The sequence below is a fragment of the Mustela erminea genome, chromosome 8, assembly GCF_009829155.1.
Source record: "Mustela erminea isolate mMusErm1 chromosome 8, mMusErm1.Pri, whole genome shotgun sequence".
Taxonomy (NCBI): Eukaryota; Metazoa; Chordata; class Mammalia; order Carnivora; family Mustelidae; genus Mustela; species Mustela erminea.
In genome coordinates, this window is record NC_045621.1 from 9,555,238 (window position 1) to 9,575,640 (window position 20,403).

The 20,403-nt window shown below is 33.0% G+C and overlaps 1 protein-coding gene across 2 annotated transcripts in view; it reads right to left on the minus strand.

Moving 5' to 3' along the window:
• Nucleotides 1-10,409: 10,409 nt before the first annotated feature.
• Nucleotides 10,410-20,403, minus strand: part of BOLL (boule homolog, RNA binding protein) — a 51,176-nt gene continuing 41,182 nt past the window's right edge. Inside the window, exon 11 of one of the 2 annotated variants that reach the window (XM_032354304.1) lies at nt 10,410-10,976. In XM_032354304.1, coding sequence (XP_032210195.1) covers nt 10,938-10,976 — 39 coding nt within the window. In that variant the 3' untranslated portion in view covers nt 10,410-10,937. Of the gene's footprint in view, nt 10,981-20,403 lie in introns of both variants that reach the window. The other variant, XM_032354305.1, reaches the window with a different exon arrangement.

Sequence of the window (20,403 nt, forward strand, 5' to 3'; positions counted from 1 at the left end):
AAAATACTGTACCTTAACACATAGCATGTTACTTTCTGAATAAAGGTAGCAAAATAAAATATTCTTAATAGTTGGAGTGGATTTGGTGTATACCAGAATAATTAATATGACTATGCTATTACATTTTATTCCTCCACCTAAATATTTTAGCCTAGAAACATTTTGGCAATATACTCAAAAAGTAGATATATCAGTGGATAATTCATTATCCTTTATGAGGCAAGATAAAAAAAATTAAGTTATAATTGGGTTATCTTCCTAACATTATAAGAAGGTTTTAATATATAATATATAATAATAAGAATAATATAATTTTTACTCTTTTCTAACAGGTGCAAAATGGCTTTAGTTTTTGTAGTAGACATGAAATTAAGATAGTGAAAAAAAAGACTTTTCTACTACTGTGCAATCAAATTTCAGTAAATGTTAGAATAAATTTACATGTAGTTAATTTAAATGTTGCTAATTTATGTAACTTTTAATTGTTTCATTATCAATCCAGTTTTGTATATAAGGAATATGATTTTTTACAGAAGAAAGGTTGGGATATACAGGAGACAGCATTTAAAGAAAAGTTGGCATGGCCATTTTTTTATTTTAAAAAGTTCTACATAGTGCTGCATATTTTTAATTATAAAAAACTTTCAATTCTGTAAGAGCAGTCATAACTTGTTTGTATTTAAAAGGTGAAATATAATGTTATGGGTTAAGTTTTATTCAAAGTTAATGTTTGAAAACCTAGAAGCCTCACAAACCAAGACCGGAATGAAAGATAAAAAGGAATAATGATAGTGTTACAGTGTTAAGGGAAGAAATATGTATTGAATCTAACATGGTATATTCAGTGAATACTTATATACTTGCTAAGATGCTATAAGAATCCATGTACTTTTGGTGTGAATGACAGAAGAGGGCCAGAGATAGAGATATCTTTAAGCATATTTAAGAATAGGGTCTACTCTGGTCATAGTAACTGGTATAAAGTAAATGATCATAATATGACAGATTTCCAGATACTATATATAAATTATCTTTTACATATATTAATATATGTCAAAATTTCTAATGTAAATCTAGTTTGAAATGTTTTATATAAAAAATATTTAATGTAAATGAAATATATATAAACCTAAGTATAGCAAAGCCAAAATTATGTAGAAGCTAGAGTCTTCTACATATATTATCTCCCTAGGAAGATAGTGTTTTTTTGAATTTGTCATACTACAACAAATGGCCTGTTGCTGTGCATATTCTGTATATGCCATGGTTTAGGTCTACAGATATGAAACATCTGGAATAAATCTGAAAAATCCAAACACCAAAAATGTTTTTAAGGGCTTATATAGACATTATCATATTGGTAAGATAGCCAGATGATAACCAAATTTTTCAAACTTTCTCAAAATACTTGTTATTCTGTTGATACAATCTTTGTTCTATTTGTTAAGATAGCCAGATGATAACCAAATTTTTCAAACTTTCTCAAAATACTTGTTATTCTGTTGATACAATCTTTGTTCTATTTGTTACAAATTATAAGTTTATGTTACTTAAATGTATGTAAATTAATAAAGGAAGCCATGATTTTATCTTACACTTCCAGTGTTCTGGCTACTAAGATTTCTTTAATGCCCTTAAAAAAGCAAAAATATTTTATGTTGGGCACATTCAAACCCCTCATATTTGTTACCAGACCACACATGGGGCTAGTTGTTTTCTAATACTGGCTGTAATAGTTATCTAAGACTCTACTTAACAGAATCAGTAGAGGAAGGTGGAGTAAGAATGGAATCCTCTGCTCTGAAATATTTTCTAGGATGGAAGTGTGGGCTTCAAGAATATCAAGGCTGTAAACCTAACAAGTGAAGGTTGAGAAAAGCTGCTTCTCACAGAATGTAACCTTGGTTCCTATTAAGAGAGTTAAAGGAAATTAGGGTTTTAATGCATTTTAAATGGCTCTTATTTATAATTACTTAAGTGGAAAATTTAAAATAGAGTGTTAACTGGGCCTGGATTCTGAGGAGAGGTGTGCTTTAGGAAATTCCCACTATACAGAGTCGGCTACCTTAAAACCTGCTGGGGGACCAGACTGTATCCTAGGTCTTTAACAAAGACTCACTACAAAGGATCTCAAATGGCCATATCTTAATGGCATTTCTAAATTATTAAGTTATGCTTCCTTTGTGTCATCACTGAACTTTGGTAAAGATTGTTTCAAAGAAAGATTTTTGTACTTAGTTATATAAAAATTAGATCCTATGGTCGAGAAAACAACTATCCAGAGAAAATCAGGGAATTATTCATAAACTTTGATATTACTAGATTAACATTTTAACCTGTTAAGAAAAACATCCAGTGAATAGACTCTGTGTTCCAACAAATGATTTTTATTTGATCCACCACTGAACATAAAGATTGTTAGAAGATACTGCTTTGGTCAAGATAGTTGAGAATAGGAAAATTTCAGCTAAGGTGTTTTTATAATGAGTAAATGCCTACTTTAGAGCATCAGTGGTTAGCAAAATCCTTTTGGCTAAAAATCTCATCATTTTTTCTGCTTTAAACTATCTGTGTTTGAATATTGTGATTCAAGTGGAATGCTTGCATCAAGCCCAAGTTTATCTATTAAAACTGCAAAACTCCAGGAAAAGCATGAAGGCTAAATCAGTTGCCCAGCCTGAATCTGACAACAGAAATTTAACGCCAAGTGTCAAGTACTTCTTCTAAAAACTTAAATAGCAACATATATAGTTAGGGGAGATGAGCTGAAGCTTCTAACATAAAAGGTAAAATTTCTGCAAGAGGCATGGTTGATTATGTATTCTGGTTTCTGTGATTTGGGTACAGATGCCACTCTACTGACCTAGCAAGCCTCTGAGCATGTCTATTAACAATGTAAGAGCTTGCCAATGCTATAAGAATAGGTTAATTATCAGGAGTAAGTAATAAAAACAAGTAATTTTATGGTGTATCAAACCTAAATGCTTCTAGGGTTAAAATGTTTTTAAATTGTGGGGTTACACAGAATTTATTCACATCACTTTAGGATAATTTGTGAAGGTACAAAATAGTCTTCTAACCAGAGAAGAAACATTTATAAAGTTTTGTGAATTAAAGATAGTTATCAAAATTTGTGTTTGAGAAAATTCACTCCAATGACATCATGCTCTACCTAACTTTAGGCACTGTTAAAATTTTTGACCTAAGGAGACTTTAGTAGGCAATTATGATAATGATCTCTTAAAATGATCTCTTTATCTTAGAATCCCACATTTTATAAGTATAAATAGTAACATGAGTTTGGCCCTTGTATTAAGATGTAAAAAAAGAAAACTAGAATAGTCCTTTCTCAAAATAACAAGCAATACATGGAGGGTCTATACAAAGACTGATAAATGTCTACATTGCAGTTATTCGCAAGAAAAATGGAAAGGAAGAAGAAAAGAAATAAAAGGCTTGTTTTTGTTGATGGATTTTATGCTTCTCAGAACAGGTGGAAATGGCCATGTTCCCAAAATATAGAGTAGATGGTACCACTTATAGGTATCTTTTGCTGTCAGAGGGATTAGACTTTTCAGAGATAACTTAAAAGGCTGTTCTTTTCACCTTATGTTCCTTCTTATATTTTCCAGAATGCTGAAATGCACTGCACTCTTAAGGAAAATTTTTTGTTAACAATCTAAAAAATTAAATTATAGGGCAATTCTGTTTCCACTGTTTTGGCTAGGAAACTGTTCATACTTCAGTTACTTGCTAGAAGCATGATTAAACAGTTTCATGTTTATCATAATTTATTTTAGAATTGAAATATTTTCTGATTCTGAATCCCAGATGCTGAAGGGATTAGAATAGACATTTTGTGTTTAAGATTTCATTTGTATTAGATTTAATTTTAGTGATTCAATGGAAGATGGTCCATAAATCTTAGATTGGACAACAATTATTTCTAAAACATATTATGTTCTTTAAGGATCTTCCTCTCTCCGCTCTTCTACTCTCCAGAAATGACTTGCCTCCTTACTGGTGAAATTTATTAGTAATCAAAAGTTTGGGTTCTGCCACTTAATACTAATGTCATTGGGGGCAATTCTTTTACTCTAATCCTCACTTCTCTTATAAAAGTTGCCTGATTATTTCTCAAATATATTGAGTGGACAAAATGAGATAATATACAAGAAGTGCTCGTAAATTATAAACTGCTATAAAAATAAGAGGTTATTGTTGCTTTGGAATAATATGGTAAGCAAAAATGTGATAATCTAAGCAAGATTTTATAGCAGATTATCAACAGAGTTAACACAGTTTTATACGGAATATTATCATGGACTTTAAATAATCTTCAATGACTAAAACAAAGTTTTTCTTGAGAACTACCTAGTTATTACATAGCAAATTTAGTTACAAGATTAAGTTACCCGTCTTTTAAGACTGATATCTTAAGAGTATTTTCCACAGTTGTAGACTTTGTAGTTTTCAAGTTAATATGATTCTGTGATTTTGTGTTTGTAACATAGGGAAATAGGCTTATACCTAAACAATTCAATTTATATAGCTATATCAATGGCTAAACCAGAAATCATAAAGCTTCAAGGACCAAAGTAATAAAGGAATTCAGGCCTATTCCTTGAGGCTTAAACCCTTTCAGACTATAATTTTTGATCCCAGTTTAATGTTAATTTCATTTTGTAATGTATTAGTAGTGTTACCAACATTCTAATTTCCCTGGGATATTCTAAGTTTATGTCTATTATTAGAATTTTATTTTTGAAAAGTAGACTTTGAATAGAATGGTTTTATAGGTCTATTAGTAAGATCAACTTGTTTATTGGTTAATAAGTACATATTTCAAAAATTGTATCATTTTAATTATTTTTAGTGTCCCCTTTCACTCTCAAGTGTCCTGATTTAATGATGAAATATATCATTTCTGCATATAGTAAGAACTTGGGGCAGAGATTAGCAAAGTCAGAAAATGACTTCTACAAAGAGAAGTGAAAGCAGAACTTCCTATGATTGACAAAACATCAGAGGACCTCGTCCATAGATGAGTTGGGAGTGAGAGTGAGATTCAAGAGGAAGTAAGTGCTGGAGAACAAGGACTCCTAATTCTGAATCCATATAATCATATTTCAGAGAAGCTTAAAGCTAATATTCTTATTGGAATTTGGCGAAGTCTCTGAGTATGTAATTATTTCTGAGAAAAAATGTACTTACATTCTTACACATGACCCTATTCAGATAGACCCTAATTATAAGTTTATCTTATTATAATAGAACAGACTGTACTTTATTAACAATAGAGACAAGATTCTTTTGAAACTGCATGACCTGAGATTAAATCGTGTCAGTGAAAACTATATTGTTGGTTATCTTTACCTACAGAGTAAGAATATGTTTATTTTGAAGGATGTTTAATAAAGAAAGACCAAGTGGATGATTTATTTGAAGAAATGATCTTTAGAATGAATTTTGAATATTTCCCCAAATAGTTTATCATTTAAAAGAAAGCAGAAAAGCTAAATTCTCTGTTGGATATACAACTTTTAAGCAAAAGTGACAATGGTTTATAATGTAATTTTCAAGAAGCAAGTGAATGATTAAATGGCTTGTGTAGTGTTAGGTTTATATCATAAATCAGAATCTATAAAAGAAGTTTTTAACTTCAAAAATAAAAATCTGCTAAAGTGCAATACAGAATGTCTGTATTTCATTATTTTCCAGGGTGGCATCTATAAAATCATTTTGGGAAACAGTAAGAATAAGGCACAGATATATAGAAAGATGTGTATTAATTAACATATTCTCTTCTCTAATAGTTGTATCTGCCCTTTAGGAGTTAGACACTGAGGTAACTCTTCTTGATCGTCATCTTTTAAAATTTCCTTTTTATATATTTATAACATATAAAGCAAAATAAGTTGAAGATTAAAAAGATATAACACTCCATGTTAAACAAAAACTTTTTGGTTCTTTTTTCATACTTCCAAAATGCTCACTCTATTATTGGAAACCATTGTGAGAAAAATGGTGCTATCAGAGTACCAATAAGCTCAGAAATGAAAGAAAGAAAGAAGCTGTGAAAACCAAGGATGACACTCTCTCAAGCATGAATTAGTTGCTTTTAAGCTAGATTCCTTAAGCCAAAACATCTTTCCCCATAGAACCTGTTTTTTTTTCCCTTTCATGTTAGATTATACTATTAGAAATTCTACAAATTGGATTCTTTGGTTCCATTGGAATTCTCTTTAATCCTCTTCTAGTCAAGTTGAGGCAAGGAAAGATCCTTGTTTTCTCTCTTGCTTTTATTTCCAAAATCTACAATTCAAGTTAGTATTATTAGATTATATATTTAGCCCAGTACAGATATCTTTTGTAGGAATATCCTGTGAATTTCAACATTATTAAATATAGTTGGAATGGGGCAAAACTCTTCCAAAATTAAGTATACTAGATGGCATTTCTTTTCTTTCAGTTTAGAGCCACATTTGAAAATGAAACCAGAGATAACCGCAGAAATAATGACTACACAGTAAATATCCTTAAGCTCTGTCATTTTAAGTCCAAGAAAGTTAATTAAATCGGGTAGATAAGAAAAGAATCACGGTCTTTAAAATTTGGAGAAATTCTATGCAAAATAGAAAACAGAGGTGCTTCAGAATGCTAATAGCCAGTATGGGGAAAAACCAGATGGAGGGGGGTTTTTCTCATTGTTAGCACACTTAGCTGTTTTTTGTTTGTTTGTTTGTTTTAAATTGATTCAAACAATAATGATATGGTACTTGGAAAACAAGTTGGAAAGTAGATACTCAGATGAATAGACAGGGAATTCTTTCCAGATTGAAAGAGGACAACTGGAAGGCTTAGGGAATTCATGGGGGCATGAAGAGTACATTTGATTTATAGTTTGGAATTTTCCAAAGGGAAAACTTCTTAAAATACTGAAACCTATCAAAGACTACAGAAAATGCCACAGAACTTGCTAATGTTCAGTAAGAGGAAGAGAATAAATGCTAAAAACTTGGCGACATTTATTTTGAAGGCTTTAGAATTTAGAGCAGAAACCTGACACTCCTTATAAAACAACATATCAACACAAAAAAATAGCGTCTTCTCAAAAGTGTTACTTTCCCCATGAAAGAAAAAGTCTCAGAGATGTATTTTATCTTTTCTACTCCATGAAGGAGGAAATGAAGAAAAAAGTAAGAGTCTAATCAAGGGACATTCTTATTAAAAATTTTCTTTTTAGGCCTACTATACTTGTAGGTATATCCCAAAGAAGTGTGAGGATCTAGGGCTTCCCAAATTTTCTCTCATGAGAAAAAAAAAAACCCAGTAAATAAAATGGTTAAAGTGGGGAAAAAACTCTTAGCAGGGAAGGAAGGGGAGAGATTTAGTTCCTAGGTTTGGGGTACAGCTTCTCATATCCCTGTTTTCCAAAGGCAAGAAGTGTGCCACAACGTTTATGACTCATCGTTAGAGAAATACTAAATGACATTTACTCATGGGTACATACCTTGACAGAAATGCAAAACTAGCTTCACTAAGAAAATTATGTACCAAAATATTAGTAAATAATCTAGTATTGGCTTGTTTTAACTAAGAAATACATATCAAGTGAGGAAAACTGACAAATCAGCTGGAAAAATTTTTAATTACATGTCTTAAAAGTAAGTCAGATGTCAATATAGTATCACTCACTAGCTTAGATAAAATGTTTTAGTGACTATTCAGCCTATTGCTGTGTATCTTTTTTTCAATACAATCAGGGTTGGTATTATATTAGCTGATACTATTTTAAACAGCATACCTAAAAAGAATGGTAAAACTGGAAAACCTCAATCTGTTAGTTCACTAATTCAAAATCAATGCCTGCTCTTTTACTTTGCAGATTCTGACAGATCAGAAAGTAGGTATTAAGATAACCAGTATATAGAAAACTGAAGAAAATTATATTGGGTGGAAAGGACAAAAATGACAATGTGAAAACAAGTAGTCTTGAATGACACTTGATTTCTGAGAGGAATCATGAGAAGGCAGGAAATACTAGCAACTTTATACAATACATAAAAGTAAAGAGACAAAAACACATACAGCAGGTCCAACAAACAACAATAGCTGTTAATCAGAAAGTGGTACTCAACATGGAAGGACAGAGCTGATAGCATATTTTTAGGAATTTATGCAGAGGAATGGAAGCATTGGATACAGTTGAAAGAAACAGCACCAGTTAAGATATTATACCCACCCTTTAGAAAATTTTGCTCTTTTCCCCAGAAGTCTATAGAGATTTCAGAATACATCTTAGTTAAAGTATAGGTCTAGAGGCCAATAATTTATTATCATAACAGTAGGGCATGTTAAAGCATGATATCAAAGTTGGATAGGATGTCCCTGTGAAGTCTTTTCTAGTCCCTTGATTCTACATTTTAATACTATCCAAACACTACTTCTGGGAAATACAAAAAAAATTCTTGTGTATATGACCCCCAATTCATTACTTTAATTAAATGTAGCATTAATCCATGAAACACACTCTTATATCTGGGATTTTTGTATAAATTTGTTTGAAAATATTGTATTGACATTTTTGGCAGAAATTTATAAAGTAGTATTATAAACTAAATCATACCTCTTTTTCTAAGCCATCATTCTGAAATTGGCTGACAGGAAAGGAAGTTAAAGTTTTAATTTTCTAAAATCCTTTATCTTTTGAGATGCTACTATCGTTCTATCTCTGATTGTGTAAGAGATTTTAGGAAAACAGGCTGCAGAGTTATTACTTTGTGATTGGTACATGTACTAATATTTATATTATCCATTTCATTCTAACACAGTGAATTTTAGATATCTTCAGATTGGCCTTTCAAAATGGGGACTAAGTAAATAAAACCTTTTTATATTTATATATAGAAGATACTCTGCAAAAAAAAAGAAAAATTAAAATGGGCTTTACTTAGTTATATAAGAAGAATTTTTACCCTCTTACTCAGTTTTTAGAAGTAACATGTTTGGTCTGTCAAGCCAGGCCATAAAGAAAGTTGATGATGTTTTCAATATATACAGTTTGACAATAAATTCTTCAGCTTTAATTAGCTTCTCAAAATAAAGTTAAATTCCAAGAAAGTGTATACATGTGAGTTATATATATGCATATGTATATAATGTGCATCTGTAAATAATTTATATATGTGTGTATATACACATATGTGTGTAGGCATATCATCTATACAGCTCTGTGGAAGAAACATACTTGGGTATCAATTATTATTCAAAATTCCTTATCCAATAATACATCATTAACTTTTATTAGGATTTGTTTAGCATCATGTTTAACATCTTGAAAATCAAAACATTAACTTTTTTTGTTCTCAAGGACAATGGTATTAAAATATCTTTAACATCAGTGGTTAATAATGTTTACTTACAGAACAAAAACTTTTGATATTTCATTGTGGGACTTTAATAAGTCTATTAACATTTAATGTCTATTTATATTTCTAGAAACTGAGAATAATTAATGTGCATGGGATACTTGTATGCTAGTATATAATCATATAGTCCTACTGTTCTCATGAAACCAATTGGCTGGCAAACATACTCATTATGGTATGAGTATGTACCATAATGAAACACGCTATTTGACTCACTGGGAAAATCTTTAGGATCTAAGTCCTATTGTTTCTGCTTCTGCTGTTGGACATGTATACTTTTGGGGATGGGAAAGGGGAAGGGAGAGAGACTTATTAGGGTAATGCTAATATTTGTGGATTTTCCTCTTCTCTCCTAAAATTAGGAAGTTAATAAAAGAAAAAGCAAATGAATGTAGAATGGATTTTTTTATACTAGTACAGCAATTTTAGTAATTAAAAACACTTAAACTTTGTTCTGTAACTTGAACAATGGCCTTTCTTTCCCACTTATTTTTCAATTTTATAATAAGAATTGGCTTTAGAATCAGAATCTAAAGTTTTCCTTTGCTGTAAGAAATAGTTTTGCTTTCTTGTGAAAATAATTGTCTTTTTAAATATTAATAACATCTACAATTGCATATATTGGTAACATATAAGAAGAAAGTTCAAAAGATTAAAGCATTCAAAGAACACGAAAATATAGTGGAATATCAGTCAGTGTTATGGGATCATGTCAGAGGTGAACCTTCTTTTATCAAAACAATTCTACTAGGTTATCCATATTATATAAATTTTGGTACCAGATGGCTTATATTATAGGAAGGCTGCAGCATTATCACAAATATGAGAGAAAAAGTTTAATATAGTCAAATTAATCACATGAAAAGGCAAGAACACTGATCATGTCGAATTTTTTCTAATATTTGGAAAATGTTATTAAAAAAGAAGTATAAATATTACTCAAATTTTGAAAACTATGGCAGAAGCAAAATTAAATAAGGAGTTGCAGTAACAAATAAATAAAAACTTAGACAAAAGCATATTAAATGACAAAATAGCAAGTAGTGGTACTGAGTCATTAAGATCAAATGTACTTATACTAAAAGGCATGAAAGTATTAAAAATTCTATTAGGAAAGACTCATCCTAAATATTAAAATAAATAGCAAATACTATTAAACATTACTTCAAAAAAATTGAAAGGAAAAGAAATAACACAAAGCAGAGAAAATGAAAGACACCTCACTATTCCCAATGTGATTATTATTTATGGAATGGATAAAACATGTAGAAAATGTCACTACAGTTAGATTAACACATAAACAAACCAACATGCCACAACTACCTAGTTTTGTAGAACATTTGAAAAAGCAAATTTCATCAAATTTAGACAGCTTATAATGGAATAAATAAGTATGGCGAGGTATTAACTAACCCTAAGTGTCACAACGGGCAGCTTCTAGCCGGTTCGTCGAAGCTGGATCTCGGCCACACAAGGATCACTGGACAAGAAATCAGTTGAGCTGGACTAGAGCTGCCCAATTGTCTTAATAATGAATGCTCCACACTGTCTGTCAAGCAAAGAGAAAGAAAATATAGATCAGAAAGACTGAAAAGGAAAGAAAAAGAGCAAGTTAGCGTAGATGAATGTGGGACATCAATGTACATTTACTCAATACGAGCAGAACATGTGTACAAATTATATTAGAGTGTTAAGAAGTGAGAGACTAGAGATGAGGAGGGCTCCAGAACTGCTTCCTGCTCCCTGAGAGTTTACAATCTACTTAGACAATCTCTAATCTAATCTAACCAGTACAATGCTTGGTATAAAGCATGAGGTACAGGTTAACACAGAAACAAGTGACTTCAAACATTCCTTCTATTTTGGAAAACATTATTAGGTGGATTTTAAAAACATGCTTTTAAAAGGGGAGTTTGGCAGACGGCTGTTCAGAAAGTTGTTCAAAACCCAAAGGATACCCTTCAAATTGGCAGTGGTAGGTTAGCCATATAATAGAGTAATTCCATGTATCTCGTCATCCTGAGATTTTGTGTTAAGATTAGTTTGGGTCAAAGAAACACCTAGTTGCTACTATTCTTTTGGTACTTTGAGTGTTGGTTAGTTTCTAATTTATGTAAGCAATCTGTCCTAAGACATACATATTTTTAAATTTTAGATAGACTCAAAATATTCCATATTTGTTTCAGTATCTCTAGTGCAGTATTGTCTGATAGAACTTGTTAATGGAAAAGTTCTGTATCTACACTGTCAAATATGGTAGCTACTAACTTAAAATGTAGCTAGTTGCAGTTGAGGAACTGAATTTCAAATTTCGTTTAATTTTAAATAATTTAAAATTGAAATTAGCCTTACGTGGCTAGTGGTTACTATATTGGGGACAGCATGACTCTAGGGGTTTGAATTCATCTGGTTTGCTAAACTCTACAGACTGACCTGAATTTCTCTGGCTTGTTCACTACTGTCCAATACCACTCAGTATTGTTCATTGCTTTATTCTCAGTATCTGGAATACTGGCTAGCACATGGAAGTGCTCAATAAATATCTGGTAAATGAATGAAATTTGTGGTAATATTTGGGTCTGGTCAACTACTCACAGCTCATGGGCAATATGCTCTGGTACTCTCGGAAAATAGAGAAGTGAAGACAAACTGTTCTATGTGAGTGGAACTGCTTGAAGACTTCATATATCTGGAGAGAACAGGAGCAGTCTTGCTTCATTATAGCTCAAAGAAAAGAACTAGAAATATCTGTATATGGATAATTTAGGTTGGTAAGTTTGTGAATACTGAAGGGAGAATATAATATTTGATGGTAAGGGATTTAGAAAGGACATGGATACCAGTTGATGAGAGTGACTAAGAGGGAAAAAATTACTTCAGATTAAAAACCTAAATTCAGATTGTATACATGACTGAAGGATGGAAACTGAAGACAAGGAAGTTTTGAAGAAATAGTAATCTGGAAAGGCAATAATAGAGTTTAACAAAGGGATTTGACAATGGAAAGAAATATATTATTTTTATAAAGTGAACTGAAAAGGGAACATAAAATAAATGGACCATGTAGCATCAAGAGGTCAGAAAAATCACTGATATTGTTTTTATTTTAGGGTAGAAGAAAGATGGGCAAACTAACATTAAGGGGTATGGATTCTGAAAATAAAATGTGAAAAATTGTGTATTTGTGATTATGAGTTAGAGGAGGGAGTGACCACCTATTCATGTGGCTTATATTTCTTTCTTTTTCTTTTTTTTTGGCTTAAATTAGGAAAAGAATCAGAGCACTAAGGTCAGATTCACTATTAAACAGTATTAAAGTACAGAAGAAAACAGGAAAAACTCCCTTATAAGACAATTTATAGAACAAAGGGAATAGTCAGTAGCCATAATTAGTAGTTGGTAAAAGAAGAAATCTGTTTTTGAAAGAGATACTGAAAACTCAAACTGAATGTAAGGAAAGAGAACCACATCTGAGTTTAATAAAATTTGAGCACAGGCTGTTGACAGTATTGAATTAAAGAGAATCTAAGAGGACAAGAACTAAGACAGGACCCTTGGAATTTGGCATCAAATCTTGGCAATCTTACATGAGTAGTTTGAATAGATCTTAGGACTGAAGAAAAAATAATTTCATATGGAATGAAAAAGACACCCTTATACTCTTCTTCTTGCCTTTCCAAAACAGGTAAATTTAAAATATCATTCGTGAAGTATGTAATACAAAATCTTACTGCTTATTATCATATATCCTTAAAGTAGGGGATGATGTGATCCAAAAAATGTTTCCAATTCTATAAGGGATTAAGATTTGATGAGTTGACTCTTGTGAAAAAGAAGATGTTCATGTGTGCTAAGGGGAAAGAAGATTGAGTAAAATGAGAAAAAATGTCCAGTCAGAGGGAATGACAGAACGCAAGGAAATTAAGTGCTCAAACTCAGAATGGAAATAATGTAACGGGATATGCAAATAAAATGTGCTACCCAATGGTATAGCTTTCTCCCCATACCAAAAGCATAACATCGACTTAGAATACTATATCAACTAATATCTACCTTTGTGGTGTCATTAATATATACCTCAACTTGTCTTTATCCGCATGTACCCCACATTGATTAATAACTATTTTGGCTGGTAAGAACTTATGACAAATGTAAATATTAAAGTAGTCCAGAGGCCCAGGGTAAAATAATTCATATTAGGTTAAAAATGATTAAAAAGAAATAATTAAAAATAGAAATATATGCAAAGCATTTGTACTGTATTTCACATTATATTTTATGAGGATGCATGATCCCAGCAATGGGCTAACCCAAGAATTGTGAAATTATGGCCTTCAGGTCAAGTCTGACCCATCTCTTGCTTTTGTAAATAAAGTTTTACTGGCACAGAGTCAACTCGTTATTTATATTTTACCTGTGCTTGTTTTCATGCTACAAGAAGCAAATAGTTGAGATACACACTGTGTAGCCTCAAAGCTAAAAATATTTACTATTGGGCCCTTTATTATATAAAGTTTGTTGACTCCTGCTTCAACCTGTTCAGGCTGCAAAAAAATTTTCAGTCTGAGAGCTTCTGAAAATCTATGAAAGAAAACATTAATAAGATGCCTTAAATATAAAGAGTGTATATACTCCATATTGTGGAAGTAAATTATCACCAACCTCAAATATATTGGATTCACCTTGATTAAATGAAAGTCAAAATCAGACATTACAAGTTTAAGAGAAACCTTGAGAGAAGTTCAGAGCTGTGGAAACTAATGTTTTTGAGACTACAAAGAACAGGATTAACTAGGAACATGCTTAGATATATGAGATTAGTGAGTATCTGTGAACTAGTTACCATAATGTTTAAGTTAAATCTATTCTTATTCTATGTTTTACCATAAGAAATTGAGTTTCCTGTCTTTACAAAAGCACAAAGAACTATCCTGTAATACTGAAGTTTGTTTCTAATACTTCCAAGGCCTTGATTTTTTAACACTGAATATTAGTGTTTTTAAAAAAGAAAATTACATTCATTATAATATTTGTTGTAGTAAGTTGTGTTTATTTAATGTGGAAAACTGTATTTGCAATGTCTGGTTGGTATTATTCCTTATCAACCTGCTTCCTATATTATTGCTTATTTAGTTTGAATAGCTTCAACCAGTATGGAGGACTTAAAAGCTCTTAGAATTAGCAACATGTGGCTAAAGACATTTCTCCTTGCAAAAATTTATGTTACAAGTGTAATAAAGTAACTCTAACACAGGCAAACTTGTTTTTTAATTGTTTCTTCTTTCTTTATATTACAGGTACAACATAGGTTTTCATAAATAGTTGTCATGGACTCCTTTGGCAGTATACCTACGTATATGGACCCCTTCTCAGAGCCATGTTTTTAAATATAAAACATAGAGGATTAGAAAGGAAACAAGTTATATTGTAATACATTTTTATCCATAACCTCTTTGGGAGGGGTCTTTGGACTAGATTAACTTTAAAACTCAATGTAGAATATTATTAACTCTTTTCCTTAAGCTCAAAGGTTAAATGTAAATGATTAGAACAGCAGTTATTCTATAATACCACTAAGAAATCAGTATGTAACTTTTTTTCTACAAAGGTACTCAGGACAGCATATAGACTCCATCTCTTGTATGCATTCATCATTAACATTTCAAGTATAAAAAATGACATAATATTCAGTTTGGCTATCTTAATGCAGTCTCAGATGCATTTTAATATTTCAGGAAAACCAAAGGCAACAAAATTCAGTTCTGTATATTTAAGAGCAACAATAGGATTCTGAATTTAGTGTAATTTACTAATTCTTTTAGAGAATCTGGTCAAGCTGGGATATACTATCACTTAAAATGTATTAAGAAGATAAAAAGAAAAGTATAGTGATATGAATTGCCATTTGTGTGGAAAACAAAAACTTCCAACAATTATACATTATAATGACTAAATATATAATATGTATATTGTGTATAATGAACATTATCTTTTGAATAAGATGTAATACAAAGAAAAGATTGTCATAATTATGACAATATAATCATGGACTGTTAGGAAACAATTTTTGACAGTATTTCAATATTCATTTTTCATATGAGGCACATCCACAACTAATTATACTACTGAATATAGGAAATCAATAATTAAAAATATGGATTAGAACCCAAGTACCTGAATAATTAAAAAGAAACAGGCTAAATTTTTTAGAATGGATTTAAGTTCATAGCAAAAATCTGTCAGAAAAGTAGAGTTCCCATTAACTCCCTAACCCCATACATGGGTAACCTCCTCCACTAACATCTGGCAGTCAGAATGGTGAATTGATGATCCTACACTGACACATCATTATTACCTAAGGTCCACAGTTTACATTAGGGTTCACTCTTGGTGTTATACATTCTATGGGTTTTGACAAATGTATAATGATGTGCATCCACAGCAATACTATCATGTAGTTTCATTGACCTAAAGATTCTCTGCTCTATTCCTCTCTCCCTCCCTTACCCCCTAGCAACCACTCACTTTTTTACTGTTTCCATCATTTCACCTTTTCAAAATGTCATATAGTTGAGATTTTATAGTATGTAGTGTTTTCAAACTGCTTCTTTCACTTAGTAATGTATATTTAAGTTTTCTCCATGTCTTTTATGTTTTATAGCTCATTTCTTTTTGTTGCTAAATAATATTCCATTGTTTGGTTGTACCACAATTTATTTATCCATTCACCTACTGAAGGGCATCTTGGTTGCTTCCAAGTTTTGACAGTTATGAATAAACCTGTTAATAAACATCTGTGTGCAAGCTTTTGTGTTGACATACGTTTTCATTTTTTTTTTAAAGATTTATTTGACAGAGATAGAGCACAAGCAGGCAGAGGGGCAGGCAGAAGGAGAGGTAGAACCAGGCTCCCCACTGAGCAGTGAGCCTGATGTGGGGCTCTATCCGAGGACCCCAAGATCATGACCTGAGTCAAAGGCAGATGCTTAATCTACTGAGCCAAACAGGCGCCATGGACATAAATTATCGACTCATTTGGGTGAGTATCTGAGAGTGAGATTAGATTCTATGGTAAGAGTATGGTTGATTTCATAATGAACTGTCAAACTGTCTTTCAAATTCGTTGTATCATTTCTACCAGCAATAAACGAGAGTTCCCACAGCACTCACCATAACACATACCCTCCCCAATATCCATCACCCAGCCACCCTATCCCTCCCTCCACCCCCAGCAACCCTCAGTTTGTTTCCTGAGATTAAGAGTCTCTTATGGTTTTTCTCCCTCCCCAGTCCCATCCTATTTCAATTTTTCCCTTCCAACCCCCCATGAACCCCGCCCTGCCTCTCAAATTTCTCATATCAGAGAGATCATATACTTCTTTCTCTGATTGACTTATTTCACTAAGCATAATAACCTCTAGTTCCACCCATGTCATTGCAAATGGCAAGATTTCATTTTTTTGATGGCAGCATAGTATTCCATTGTATATGTATACCACTTCTTCTTTATTCATTCATCTGTTGATGGCCATCTAGGCCCTTTCCATAGTTTGTCTATTATGGATATTGCTGCTGTAAACATTCGGGTGCACATGCCCCTTTGGATCACTACATTTGTATCTTTAGTAGTGCAATTGCTGGATCATAGGGTACCTCTGTTTTCAACTTTTTGAGGAACCTCATACTGTTTTCCAGAGTGGCTGCACCAGCTTGCATTCCCACCAACAGTGTAGGAGTGTTTGCCTTTCTCCACATCCTCGTCCACATCTGTCGTTTCCTGACTTGTTAATTTTAGCCATTCTGACTGCCATGAGGTGGTATTTCTTTGTGGTTTTGATTTGTGTTTCCCTCATGCCAAGTGATGTTGAGCACTTTTTCATGTGTCTGTTGGCCATTTGCATGTCGTCTTTGCAGAAATGTCTGTTCATGTCTTCTTTCCATTTCTTGATTGCATTATTTGTTCTTTGGGTGTTGAGTTTGCTAAGATCTTTATAGATTTTGGATACTAGCCCTTTATCTGATATATCATTTGTGAATATCTTTTCCATTCTGTCAGTTGTCTTTTGGTTTGAAAAAGCTTTTTATCTTGATGAAGTCCCAACAGTTCATTTTGCCCTTGCTTCCCTTGCCTTTGGTAATGTTTCTAGGAAGAAGTTGCTATGGCTGAGGTCGAAGAGGTTACTGCCTATGTTCTCCTCCAGGATTTTGATGGACTCCTGTCTCACATTGAGGTCTTTGATCCATTTTGAGTCTATTTTTGTGTGTAGTGTAAGGAAATGGTCCAGTTTCATTCTTCCGCATGTGGCTGTTCAATTTTCCCAACACCATTTGTTGAAGAGACTCCCCCCCCCCCCTTGGACATTCATTCCTGCTTTGTCAAAGATTAGTTGACCATGGAGTTGAGGGCTCATTTCTGGGCTCTCTCTTCTGTTCCACTGATCTATGTGTCTGTTTTTGTGCCAGCACCCAGTACCATACTGTCTCGATGATGACAGCTTTGTAATAGAGCTTGAAGTCTGGAATTGTGATGCTGCCAACTTTCGTTTTCTTTTTCAACATTCCTCTGGCTATTTGGAGTTTTTTCTGGTTCCATATATATTTTAGAATTATTTGTTCCATTTCCTTGAAAAAAAAAGATGGTATTTTGAGAGGTATTGCATTAAATATGTAGAATGTAGATTTGTGACCCAGGATGTGATCTATTCTGGAGAATGTTCCATGTGCAGTAGAGAAGAATGTGTATTCTGTTGCTTTGGGATGGAATTTTCTTTATAGATCTGTGATGTCCATCTGGTCCAGTATGTCATTTAAAGCCTTTATTTCCTTGTTGAACTTTTGCTTAGATGATCTGCCCATTTCAGTGAGGGGGTGTTAAAGTCCCCTACTATTATGATATTATTATTGATGTGTTTCTTTGATTTTTGTTATTAATTGGTTATATAATTGGCTTCTCCCATGTTAGGGGCACAGGCCCTTTAAGTATGATATAGTGTCCTTTCTCAACTCTTATTATAGTCTTTGGCTTAAAATCTAATTTATCTGATATAAGGATTGCCACCCAGCTTTCTTTTGATGTTCATTAGCATGGTAAATTGTTTTACTTCTCCTCACTTTAAATCTGGAGGTGTATTTGGGTCTAAAATGTGTTTCTTTTAGATAGGATATCAATGGGTCTTGTGTTTTTTATCCATTATGATACCCTGTGTCTTTTGATTGGGGCATTTAGATATGAATTTAGTGCCATTGTATTGTCTGTAAGGTGACTATTATTGTATATTGTCTCTGTTCCTTTCTGGTATGTTACTTTTAGGCTGTCTCTTTGCTTAGAGGACGCCTTTCAATATTTCCTGTAGGGCTGGTTTAGTGTTTGCAAATTCTTTTAGTTTTTGTTTGTCCTGGAAGCTTTTTCTCTCTCTTTCTATTTTCAATGACAGCCTAGCTGGATATAGTATTTTGGATGCATATTTTTTTCCTTTAGTGCTCTGACTATATTGTGCTAGTCCTTTCTGGCCTGCCAGGTCCTTGTGGAGAGGCCTGCTGCCAATCTAAAATTTCTACCATTGTATGTTACAGACAACTTTTGTCCAAGCTGCTTTCAGGATTTTATCTTTTTCACTGAGACTTGTAAGTTTTACTATTAGATGATGGAGTGTTGATCTATTTTTATTGATTTTGAGGGGGATTCTCTGTGCTTCCTGGATTTTGATGCTTGTTCCCTTTGCCAAATTAAGGTAATTCTCTGCCATAATTTGTTCCAGTGTATCTCCAGTATACCTTCTTCCCCCCTCTCTCTTTTCTTCAGGAATTCCAATTATTCTAATATTGTTTCATCTTATGGTATCACCTATCTCTTGAATTCTCCCCTTGTGTCCAATAGCTCCTTATCTCTCTCTTTTTAGCTTATTTATTCTCCATCATTTGGTCTTCTATATCACTAATTCTCTCTTCTGCCTCATTTATCCTAGCAGTAAAAACCTCCATTTTTACTTTTTATTTTATTTTTTTAAAGACTTTATTTATTTATTTGACAGACAGAGATCAAAAGTAGGCAGAGAGGCAGGTAGAGGGAGGAGGAAGAAGGCTCCCTGCCGAGGAGAGAGCCCGATGTGGGGCTTGATCCCAGGACCCTGGGATCATGACCTGAACTGAAGGCAGAGGCTCTAACCCACTGAGCCACCCAGGTGTCCCCAGAGTCTCCATTTTTTTTTTTTTTTTAGTTTTCAATTTTTAATTTTTTTATAAACATATAATATATTTTTATCCCCATGGGTACAGGTCTGTGAATCGCCAGGTTTACACACTTCACAGCACTCACCAAAGCACATACCCTCCCCAATGTCCATAACCCCACCTCCTTTCTCCCAACCCCCCTCCCCCCACCACAGCCTCCATTTTTAAAAAGGATTTTATTCATTTATTTGATGGAGAAAGATACAGCAAGATAGGAAACACAAGCAGGGTAAGTGGGAGAGGGAAAAGCAGGCTTCCTGTAGAGCAGAGAGCCTGATACATGTTTGATCCCAGGAGCCTGGGATCATGACCTGAGCTGAAGGCAGACGCTTAATGTCTGAGCCACCCAAGCACCCCAGAGCCTCCATGTTTTTATTGCACCTTATTAATAGCTTTTTAAATTTCAACTTGGTTAGATTTTAGTTCTTTTATTTCTCCAGAAAGGGATTATATTTCTCCAAAAGGGATTCTCTAGTATCTTCCATGCTTTTCTTGAGCCCAGCTAGCACCTTGAGATTTTCATTCTGAACTCTGGTTCTGACATCTTACTAATGTCCACATTGATTAGGTCCCTAGCTGTCAGTACTGCCTCTTGTTCACTTTTTTGAGGTGAGTTTTCCTGCCTTGTCATTTTATCCAGATAAGAATAGATGAATGAGAGAACAAAATACTAAAAGGGTAGCAATGACCCCAGAAACATATATGCTAACCAAATTGGAAGAGAAGGAGAAAAAAAATGTGT